This window comes from Miniopterus natalensis, chromosome 11 (genome assembly GCF_054644295.1).
Source record: "Miniopterus natalensis isolate mMinNat1 chromosome 11, mMinNat1.hap1, whole genome shotgun sequence".
Lineage (NCBI taxonomy): Eukaryota > Metazoa > Chordata > Mammalia > Chiroptera > Miniopteridae > Miniopterus > Miniopterus natalensis.
Genome location: NC_142091.1, coordinates 29399307 through 29411424, shown reverse-complemented (window position 1 = coordinate 29411424; position 12118 = coordinate 29399307). Strand labels below are relative to the sequence as shown.

General features: G+C 38.0%; 1 protein-coding gene across 2 annotated transcripts in view; it reads left to right on the top strand.

Moving 5' to 3' along the window:
- TMEM135 (transmembrane protein 135) overlaps window positions 1–10413 on the top strand; it is a 198456-nt gene extending 188043 nt beyond the window's left edge. For both annotated transcript variants that reach the window (XM_016206817.2, XM_087821617.1), the window contains 3 exons: window positions 4047–4145; window positions 4975–5042; window positions 6851–10413. In XM_016206817.2, the coding sequence (XP_016062303.1) occupies window positions 4047–4145; window positions 4975–5042; window positions 6851–6983 (300 nt within the window). In that variant the 3' untranslated portion in view covers window positions 6984–10413. The remainder of the gene's footprint in view (window positions 1–4046; window positions 4146–4974; window positions 5043–6850) is intronic.
- The last annotated feature ends 1705 nt before the right edge of the window (window positions 10414–12118 follow it).

The window sequence follows — 12118 nt, the reverse complement described above, 5'->3', positions numbered from 1 at the left end:
TGCAATGCCCTTGTTTTAATCAGGACCCGAAGTCTCTTTTATAAGTTACCCATCCCTCCTTTTCACTCTTGCCATCTATTTGGAGATACAGGTAGGTAGTTCTGTGGAATTTTCTGCATTCTGGGTTTTGCCAATGGCCTCCTCACTGGCGGTGTTAACATGTTTCTTTCACTCTGTGGTTCCTGTAAACTAAGATCGAGAGGCTTAAGCAAGTTAGGTTTCCATTTTTTAAGGGGAGGGGGCATGCTGCAGAAATGCTCCCTCGTGACTGTGTGGGTTCCTGTCGCATCACATCAGGAAGACGAAAACGACTGCTTTCCTTTTCATGGTGCTGAGATGGGTCAGTGGGTTCTGGTGCTAGAGCCAGTGTAAAGTTCCCCATTAGCCTTTTACCTAATTTTTTTATCAGCTATTAATGATCATTATCAGGAATTATTTCACTGAGGCTGACAAAATGGTCATAATCTAATATTAACATTTTTTCTGCATTTATTAGTGGGAATTTTTCTGAAAAGAAAGTTCCCTTTTCTACTATTTGGTTACCCTGAAATAGTTTGTTCTCAAGGTCATAATAAAATGCTTGATTGTCTCTTTTTATTTATCAGTGTTCAGAATAAGTTAGTCCCTAGCATCCTGCAAAGGTGACCTGTGAGGTTTTTCCCCCAAGTGTCATATGAAGTCATGGATTTTAACATATTTGAATTGTTTCAACTCACTGTAATCATTGTGCTCAAATGCCCCTTCTTTGCTGTGAGAACCTCTTAAAGTTGACTCTTGTTTCTTTTTGGCCTAATAGCAGTATCTTTGATAGCTTTCTTGCTTTGTGGTAAAATGAGATATGCCAGGCTCATCTGGGACATTTCCTGCCCCAGATATACAATCAGTCAGCATTTTCTCCAGCAGCCCCTAGTTTCTGTTGGTAGAAAATGGCATATAGAGACTTCTGTGGGGTGCTAGAGGTTTTTTTGCTCCCAGTCTAGTCATTGTTTCTTGGCTTTTCCAGTGAACAGAGCTAGGGAACCCTACCCCCCACCCCTTCTCTCTCTTTTTAGAGAAAGAAAATAATTAAGGGCATATTGATATTTCCCATTCAGAGTTAACATTATACATTTTATTTAAATTGTTTGATTTTTTAAAATTGTATCTCACTAAAAATTTGTGTCCCTAATGACATTTAGAGAATTACATATTTGCTTTATCCAAGAGTGTGTGTGTGTGTGTGTGTGTGTGTGTGTGTGTGAGAGAGAGAGAGAGAGAGAGAGAGAGATTTTTCCTCAGTGTAGTCCATGCAGTTTGAAGCCATTGGAATGTTTTAAGCATGTAAATAACATGATTTAATTCACATTTTAAGGAGAACATTCTGGCTATTATATAGAGAATGAGTTAGAGACAAGACTGGAAGCTAGGAAAGCAGCCTCAGGCAGGAGGTGGTGGCTTGTGTGAGGACAGTAGCAGAAGAAATGGAGGGAAGTACACAGATTTAGCGTGTTTAGGAAATAGAGTTGACAGGACTTGCTAATGGAGAAGAAAAGGGGAATGAGAGAAATAAAATAACCCTTAGGTAGCAAAAATGTATTCTTTGACACTGGGGGAATCCATTCTTGAGATCTAGCTTGTAAAAGGTATGTTTTACAGCCGCTTCCCTAAATGGCTAGAGTTTTTAAGGCCAAACAATGGTATTGCTGCTCAGTTTTCTTGAATCAGTTTCTTGAGTCAACAGCCATATCTGATCTTGGCCAAAGAAACTGGTATATAAAGTGTGCTTATGGGAACTTTTTTAAATACAGGAAATTAGCAATTTAAACTTACCATGTCCTTTGTGGAATTAATTATTATGGTATGATTGGCAATCATTTTCCTATGATTGAAGTTAATTTTATATTGAAATACTGCATTGCTATATAATGAATATTAAATAAAAATTAACTATAGGCAACTTTTTTCTTGGAAAAACTTATTTTCAAGATATATTTATTGAGTATTATGTTCCCATTGCTGTGCTTGGTGCGGTTAAGCATATAGAAATGTTCCCTCCCTCCATCAACTTAGAATCTAGTTCAATAGGTATGTATTATTATAAGAAATAATTAGGAATACGGTTATTGCATATATCAAAAGATACCTGTTTCATGTAACATTTCTGTGATGCCATTCTACCACATCTCAATTTCATTTTCATCAACATGAATGTACTACAATATGTCTGTACTTTGTAATGTATTGTCATTATTACTTTCAAAATAATGGCCAATGTTTGTCTTGTTTCCTAAGTAGATTGATCTACTTAGGATTCTAAGTAGATTGTAATTCTTTGCACATATCTTACATATTGAAGTTAATTGTATATTAAAATGTTGTATATTTAAATGAATAAGTTAAAAGTCAGCTGTATAGACCACTTTTTTGTGGAAAAAAAATAATTTTATGTTCTTTATCTTATGAACCGCTCATATCTTCTTGAACCTCCCTCCACCCCGTTGTAACACCATTGTCATTTAAGCTAGGTTTACTTTAGTATTCCCATGTCTAGAAAACCAGTTTCCAGGAATTAGCCCATGTTCTGTCCTCATAAATTAACTGGCTGTTCCCCGTATATATCGTGTACTTGACCCCTGCTTGTTAGCCCTGCTTTTTCTCTTTCGTCTAGTTGTTGGTCCTATGCCTCTTATAAGGCAACACTATTAAAAGTGTGGGAAGCTGGCTGGTGTGGCTCAGGAGTTGAGCATCGACCTAGGATCCAGGAGATCCAGGTTCAATTCCCGGTCAGGGCACATGCCCGGGTTGCGGGTTCGATCCCCAGTTGGGGGTGTGCAGGAGGCAGCCGATCAATGACTCTCTCATCATTGATGTTTCAACTCTCCCTCTTCCTTTCCCTTCCCTCTCTGAAATCAATAAAAATATATTAAAAAAAAAAAGTGTGGGCAGTAGACTAGTACTAGTCCATGAACTGTTTCCAGTGATGACAAGCTAAGTAGAGACATTGAGAGTCAGCATTTGGAAACTTTTATAGCCACTTGACAGAGTAATTTGTCTTTTGAATATAATACTCAACATTCAGTTCAATTTTCTGTATTTTAAATTTATTTTCCCAGTAATTTGTTTTTATTATATTATAAAAGTATCAAGTCATGACAACTGGACATTTTTTAGTGGTTTTTTTGTTTGTTTGTTTGTCTCTTTGTTTTTAGTGCAAATGGTTGAGAAGCATTACTCAGATGTAGTCATTTCTGAAATTCTCCTTGATCCTAGACAGAGTAGTTGCTCTCTCCTCTGGGGAGCCAAAATATATTTATTTATTATAAATTTATAGACACATCAGTGAGGCTACAAGGTAACTGTATCTACCGATATAGATATCAGATCGTCTCATTAGAGTGCATTAGTTATTTCTGTTATGCAGTAAGCATTTTTAGTCATTATCAGATCCATAGCCCCTAGCATAGTACCCTGTGTATAGTTGAATGAACACCATTGAATATTTAATGTGTGAATGAATAGATCTAACAGAAAATGGAGGACCTGAGCATTGTGCAAAAAGCGCTGAAGAATAAATGACATAAAAGTAGAAATAAAGCGCCACTGAATTTTACAGAAAAGTATTATTACTGGTATCTGGGGTTGGGGTGAGGGAATGAGGGGGAAGGAAGGGCTAACTCTCAGTGCTGTTGTGGAAGATGCGGCCTATGAGTTGAGCCCTGAAAGAATTGTTAGGGCCCGGCCAGGCGTGGCTCAGCGGTTGAGCATCGACCTAGGATCCAGGCGATGGGGGTTCGATTCCTGGTCAGGGCACATGCCCGGGTTGTGGGCTGCAGCCGATCAATGACGCTCCTCTCATCATTGATGTTTCTATCTCTCTCTCGCTCCCTCTCCCTTCCTCTCTCTGAAATCAATAAAGATTTTTTTTTTTTTTAAAAAAAAAAAGAATTGTTAGGATTTTGAAAAGTTAGAAAAAAAAGTTGTTGATGGAAAGCATAGTGCTTAACTACACTGTTAATACTATTTAAAGCTGTTTTCTTTGTAAATCTTGCTTTATGCTTGTTTCGCAGACAATGTATTTCAAAGGCATTGAAGCAGGAAAGGTTCCCTATTTCCCCCATGCCGATACGATCATCTATTCCATCTCTACAGCAATTTGCTTCCAGGCAGTAAGTATAGCTTTTTGAAATGAAAAGTAGAATTATTTCTGTTTTTAATGTACATTGAACCAATGGGGGGAAAATAAAGGCCTAGGAACATTTTTCTTTATTATATTTTATGGTTTTTTTGTGTTGTTTTTTTAAAGCAAGATAGCTTCCAAGTTTCAAATCATTAAACATGTTAACTTAATGGGCCAGTTCATGTTTATGAGCACAACAATTTTTAGGTTTAAATAGAGTGCAATTTTTATAGGTAAATTATTACTTTGGAACCTTGGCTAGAATGGCCCAATTTAATTATACTTCTTTTAGAAAAAAAGATACCATAGTCATAAATAAGAATAATTGCATTTCTACAGTATTGCTCAGGCATTGAAGGCAGGGGCAAAAATCTCGCTTAATAGAAGCACTGTTCAATCTCTTTAAATCCTGTAATCATTATTGATGTTAATGGTTTTAGGGCTGTTGCAGAGTTTTGGGGACAGCTTTTATTTCTACTTTTTCACAGTAATGGTGCCAGCTTGATAAACTTACTATAACTAGTGAAGTGCCAACTATCTAATAGATATTCAGTAAATGCTTCCTGGTAATAATGGCTTAATTAATTCATTTATTATTTCCTAAGCAGTATTCCTGTTTGAAGGCATATTTACAAAGACTCTTGTTGATAGTTATCAGTTTAAACATAAATACATGTTTTTGTTTTTATTGTCATCACTGTCGTTTTTAAAATACCATAGGCAATAAAAATAGAGATAAAACTACTCTGTTGCCTAAGACCGCTGATAATCTTTGCTGTTTACTAAAAGAAATCTGAACCTGAGTACTCTGATCCTAGGCTGTCATGGAAGTTCAGAATCTGCGGCCGTCTTACTGGAAGTTCCTGTTAAGGCTCACTAAGGGCAAGTAAGTGACTAAGATGTTTTAACTGGTCATAGAAACTAATCTAGATTTTTTCCCATAAGATTTTGAAGCTTTTGGTCTCTTTGAGGGAATGCTCTTTTATTGGTTAAGTAGGATGTCTGGATATAAATCAAACATGACCAACTTAAGAATAACATGGGGCATTCTTTTAATGATCCTTATTTTGACTACTTTTCCCCTATACTATTTTAGGTATTTTAAGTGTTCTAGATTAATGTTATGTTGATTTGCAAACAGCTAATTAGTTGCTACTTAACCTACATAAGCCTTACTTTTAAAATCTTTGACCTCTTCTTTCTGATTAAAAATATTAAACAAATTCATAAGAAACCATGCCTAAACAATGAACTGACTTCCATTTTGGAAAAATAATAGTATTCTTTTGCCTGGTATTATAAGCACACTTTCCTTTGTCTTTATTATCATATTCTTTGTTGCTGTTGTTAGCATTTCCTGATCTAAATCTAATTCTTTGGGAATAGCTTGACCTACTAGAAAGGCCGTGGGCTTTGGAGTGGGACAGACCTAGGTTTGTCAGCTCTGATATCTTTGACTGTGTCGCTGGTGGGAAAGTTGTTTACCCTTCTGAGCCTCAGTTTTTTTCTTTCTACCAAGAAATAATAATATATACTTTGTATGGTTGTGGGAAAATTGAGGTGTTTATAGTAGCACTTAGCACTTAGTAGATACTCAGTAAATTGTAGCTGCTATTAATATTACTGTCATTAACAGTAATAATAAACAATTAATTGTATGGGGCTTACTGTGTCCCAGACATGGTTTTAAGATACAAACACATGTACACATACAACATCCATATCCATCCATATGTGTTTAATCCTTAAAATAACTATAAATAGGTGCTACTTACCTCCCAATTTTATATATCTGAGATGCACTGAGAAGTTAAATAGCTTTCCAGAGCCTCATAGCTAATAAACGGTGGGTCTGGGGTATGAGCTAGGCAGCCTGACTTCAGAATTCTTTTTAGCCATGACACCATGTATCTGTACCCTTTTTATTATTATTATTTTTAATCATTTATTTCTTTGTCTTTTAGTTTTTCACATTAATGAGCTTAACCAGTTGATTATTTCAGAAGGAAACTCACTTTTGAAAGGAACTAAAAAGGCTCTTAGAATAATGATGGTGGCTAATGACTTGGAGCTAATTTCACTCTGCTGTCTTCTCCAGAGAGGAAATGCTTGTGTCAGGCGGAGACACAGGGTCCATCCTGCACATCTTTTAAAAATTTTGTATCTCTTAGGTTAGGTGACGGATAAAACGAGGGTGTGTTTTAACTCTGTGATGTCTATTAGAAATTTGAAAACCTGTGTGCTGTTTACCTTTAAATTATTAAATATTTGTACATTGGATGTGTTTTCCATTGTTTGTGAGACATTAAAATCACAAGAGAAATTACATTTCATACCTTTGCCTCATTGGTAAATGTTAGCTCATTTATTGTTTATTTAGTTTCTTTCGATTTCATTCATCAGAAAAGTTGTCATGAATGCATTTTTCTGTTTGATGTTATCTAGTAGGAAGGGATTGAAATAATGATGGTAACCTCTGGGGTTTCTGGCCTGGGGATTAGTATCTCTTTAAAGAAAGTATGGGATAGTGAATCTTGAGGAATATGATCAGAGTGACTTTTGAATCTGCCAGTGAGTCTTTGCCATATCAGCCTTTTCTCTTTTTCCATCTCATGAAAGATAAGTCAGGTAGAGTCAATCATCTCATTTTATAACCTCATTAAATACCTGTTTACTATGTCCTCTGTTTTACAGGTTTGCTGTCATGAACCGAAAAGTCCTTGATGTTTTTGGTACTGGTGCATCTAAACACTTTCAGGATTTTATCCCTAGGTTGGACCCAAGATACACAAGTGTAACACCAGAGTTGCCCATCGAGCTTTCTTGAAGATGACTGTAACTTATCAATGTGTCTTAACGTTCCATTACTTTACCCTGAAGAGTTAATTATGTCGAACACAAAGAAGGGGGCCTGAGCTTGAACTTCAGTGTTATTTCATGAGAGATGCTCTTTCTTGTTTGTTTTTCTTACCAATCAGAAATACAGAAGCTTTTTAGGAAGGTGTTGCTTAATAATTAAGCTCCCTCTGTAGCCAGAATCTGATTCTAGACCACTGCAGTGGGTGACATTATGATATACTATTGATTAAGTTATGTTCACAAGCAATATTAAATAACCTATGTAAAAATATAAGATATACTTAAAATTACTTTAAATGATGATTTTAGTTCATTCCAGTATAATTCTTGGTTAAAACTAAGAATATTCTTACATTTTAGGATACAAAGCTCACAGGTACATGGATTTGGTCTGTATTTTTTTTAAACTGTTCAATTGGTAACTTTGGTAGTGAAACATTATGGGTATGAAGTAACTCTTCACAGACAATGCTGCTTTAGTGTAGAGCAATGTAAGTGGTTTCTTACTTCAGGGATTCAGAGACGGGTCTCTTACTGTGGGATAAATGCCGTGGTGTCCATGTTCTTCTTCCAGCGACACCTTCATCTCTCTCCGTGATCAGCTGGGCTCTTTTACAGCCCAGCGAACCGACGTCCTGACAGCAGGTTAGGTGCAAATGGAAATTGACATATCAGATAAAGCTGAAATGTATGTTTTAATCTTTTGCAGAAGTATTACACTTGAATATTTAAAGCAAATGAAGTTACTTTGAAACCTCTTGTAGGTTTATTATGTTTGTTTTCACTTATAAGGACTGAATTTTTCATAGCTAAGTTTGTAGGCCATTGTCGCTTTAGAAGGGATCAAAATTCTATGGAACAAAAATAGTTTTGGCAGGTTTGGCAGTTTTGTTTCAACTCTTTCATCTATATAATGGATGTTTTACAACTGAAAACAATATAAAAATCCAGGAGTTTTCAAAAGTTCATTATGTCACCAATTGCATTCAGGTTCTTTGGCCTCTTTTCAAGAAACCATTGTCACCATTTTTACTCCCTTTAGAATAAAGAAGTGACAGAATGTCACTGTTGATTCTGAGTTAGTTCAAGACACCTGTGATTGAAAATAGAATCATGCTTTAAGAGTTTTTCAGGGAAAAGTTATACTTTTCTAAGTTAATCAAAGGCTTAAATGGTTGTAATATGTACGGTTAATATAAGGATGATGGTATATTTTTAAATATAATTTTATTGCTGAAAAGTTTTGGGCAATTGTAAATTAATTATGCAGTGTAACTTGAGTTGTAACAAGAATTACAACTCAGACTTTAAAAATGCTTACTCCTCCATGTTCAGTTTCATCAAGCCTTGCATACTTCTGTTTACATGTCATCCTACCCTTGGTTGTTATGGCAAATTGAAACCCAACAAAAAGACAGACTCTGGTACTATGGTAACAGAGAGAGACACTTTAATTTGGTCAAAATTTACATTGCGATGAACTTTTAAAAAATGATTTGTCTTTTAGGCAATACTGCTAAAAGATCATTTTGGTTTCAGGCTTCAAAATTGATTAATAAATTAGGTTTTAAGTTTTCACTGGAATCAAAATGATGATTAGTACCGTGTTTACTTTTAGAAATGGAGTGTGACAGCCGGGGAGAAAGCCTGCTACCTGTACCTCATTTTCTCCACTTAGAAATTATGTTTATAGCATTGACCTGGCAGGTGAAAAGAAAAAACATTTTAATCCATGAGCTGTTGTTTTCATTGACATGAAAAGGCTATGATATCAAAAGACAAATTCTACTGAAGTTTGATGAAATTGGTAAAATTTTACTAGTTAAAAGGTGCATTTCTGTGATTTACTTTTTTTTTCTTTTACAAATGACAGTCATCTTTTATTTTATATAAAATGTAAAATGAAATAACCATCATGAAGCAGAATACAGTAATTAATGTATAGCTCGAATGGTTACTTAACTAATTTGCATGGGTGAACAGAGAAATCCAATTTGATTTCATTAGCACAGACTGCAAAGTGTGGTGGTTTGAGCAAACACGAAGCTGTTTTTGCGTTCCTGAAGACAATCAGAATGAATCTCTCTCTACCTCTGATTAATCAGGTATTGATTGACAACTGGCATCATAAATAAAGTCAAATAGATATCTCCATTCCAAAATATGTTTTTAGTCCATTTATACATGGAAGAAATTCTGCGTATGGTAAGATTCCAACAGAACTGATTGTATTAGTCATTAATATTCCCCCTTGGTGTTTCTTGCATCTTTACGTAGATTGAAAAACAGTGCATTGGGATAGTAGTATTATGGCGGTTTCAGTGCCAGTCCCTGTATTAATAAAATCCTAGAGTTAGTACCAACCAAGTAGAGACTGAAGTTACAAGATAACAAACTGTCTCAAACCTATTGGATTCTTACCAGTTTTACATCAGAGTTTAAGTCCATTTTATTACTCATTTCTGAAATAAAACCTTTGGTTCGGTTATCTTTTTCATCAATTCCACGGTTACTTCTGTAACTTTTTCTTGATCTCTAAATATTGTCACTCAGTTGATGCCTAGTTTATTTTTTGCCTTCATTTGTTGTTTATTTAGTTATTTAATTTAAAATTTTATCTTTTTGTTCTTTGCTCTCAGTTTTTATAACTTACTTTTTTTCTAGAATGAGCATGTCTTTTGTGATGAAACCCAAACTGGTCCATTGTCACACAGTATTTTCTTGTTGAACTTGAGTATTGCCCCTTGTGGACTGTAGGCAAACATTTTACTTAGTTGTGAATGCTGACTGTATTGCTTCTGCGTGTATTTTATCCCATCCCTGACTTTCTGAGTCCTTTGCCAACGCATAGTTAACGAAGATCAATTTCCATTGCCCTCAGGGAGCTTCACCCACTTGGTCATGTCTCGTCCTCGGGTTGCTAGTCCTCTAGGCAGGGCAGAGGGCGTGTGCCCACTGGGAGCAGTGCCCCGTGCTCTTGCTGCCTTTGAATCTGAGAAGCCCCCAAGTTCAGAGTCCTTGAACTCTCCCTGTGATTTATTTTCATTTGTATAAGTAGAAACTAGTTTGACAGAGCAACAATATCATTCTTACACGGGTGGTGCTTTGTTCCACAAAGGTAAGTGTTCATTTCTGAGCTTTGACCTTGCTGAGATACCTGATAAACTGTATCTCCCCCAACACATTGATCTGTTGCTGACGACCTCCTCAATATTCATTTTCAGATAGAGAATTTTGATAACTGAAAATGAGTGACCAAGAGAAAAAACAATCAAAAATATAAGAACTGAATATTTTTTGTTGGACTGGGCAGAAACTGTGATGAGTAGTAAGGTTAGCTTAGTCGCAGACGCCCAGGAGCCTTTTCTTTCCATCGCCGCAGTTCTGTGCCTTCCCCTTGATAGCCTTTTCCTGTTGGTGCTTGAGCTGGCTTTGCATGTCCTTCTCTTGGAGTTAGCAAGGAAAGGGGTGTCAGCTGAGATCGGGGGGCTGGACTTGGATCCTGGGGCCGTGTCACACTTCCCTCGAGCTAGGATATGGGGGCCTCAGGGTGGAGGCCGTGTTTGTGTTTCGGGCTGCACCCTCAGGTGGCTGTGTAATAGCTCTGCAGTGTGAGAAGGGTAGCTACAGAGAAGTGAGACTGACGGCGATGGGTGACCTGTGGAAGCAGAGGGGCAGGAACTGGGCCATGATGTAGCGTGTGTCCTCGGACTGCCGCTGTGCCAACAGGAATGTGTGCTTTTTACACTGAGAGAAAAGCAAGTGACTCGCAGTTGGAGGAAAGAATTAATATCTGCTAATCATTCTTTGCTCTTCGATGTGGCGCCTCTCTCTCTCTCCTTCCCCTCTGCGCCTCAGCTCTCTCCTCTCTGTTCCTTCCCAGCCGTGGAGTCTTTGGCCACTTGCCCTTCCCCACTTCTCGTCCCGCATCTTCTTGCCTTCCTTCAAGCTGCTGGGCATCCCAACTAACTGTGCTTCTGGGATGACAGCGCCCTTTGTCCCTGCGGCGCCAGCCGGCTGGTGGGGGCTCTGGAGGAAAGAGCTCCAGGCTCAGTGCCTTTTGATATAACTTCATTTGTTAGGCAGCAAGGTCTGGAGGACAATTGCAGATTGTGCATACAGATGCGGAAAGATGTTCCTGTGTATGCGGGGCCTCTACATCCAGGACAGCCAGTCTCTTCCCAGCAACCCTGTAGCATCACCTGACTCTTGCTGTGGCTCTGAGGAAGGGACAGAACTCCTTTCCTATTTCTTATTGCTTTCTCCATTTTTCCCCCACCCCTCCCTTCTTCAAACATGCCCCAAGTGAAATCATGTATTGGGCTTTATCCTTTGTCCTTGCGTGCCTGTAAATCCTAGTAATCACACACACACACACACACTCTGGTCTACAGCAGAGGCACCAGACAGGTGCAATTTGTACTTTTCCTCCAGCACACAAGCCACTGAGCTTGCCTGTTTACTGTTTTGTCCAGCTGGTTGCCCACCCCTGCCTTTCCCCCTCCAGAGCATAACATTCTAGTTTTGTCAGAAAACCCCAGGCTGTGGGCAGTAGGCAGTTCCCTGCTTTTGCCATGCAACATGCCAGCCTCTGCATCCTCCATGGCGGGGCGGTGCAGGCCTCCACCTGTGGACCCCTGGGCCTGTACTGGCTGAAGTCACCCAGCGGCATTACTTTCCTCTGTCCCTTCATTTGGACCAGGCAATTGCTGAGCCCTGTTTCCTCAATGCCTATTAAACTTTTCTGTCATCAGTCAGCCCCTTAAATGAATTTTCTTTTCAGATTATTTTGGTCCCCAAGAGGGCCCTGCGGCTACACACAGGGACTGGAGCCAACGGTCTACAAAGGTTTAAAGCACGAAGTGATCCCATTGTTAGTCATTATGGGATGGGGTGCCAAGGGCATGGCTGAGAAGATATGGTAAACACTCCAAGTCTTCCCTCTTCCCTCGTAGTCTTCCCTTCCTAAGCCTGTGCTTTTCTACCACATCTTTGCCATTTGTTTCAGCAGTTAGAGTTCTCTAGGGGGAAAAAGAAATACAGGGTGGACCAAAGTAGGTGTACAGTTGTTCATATGGAAAATAATACGATAATTAATAATTA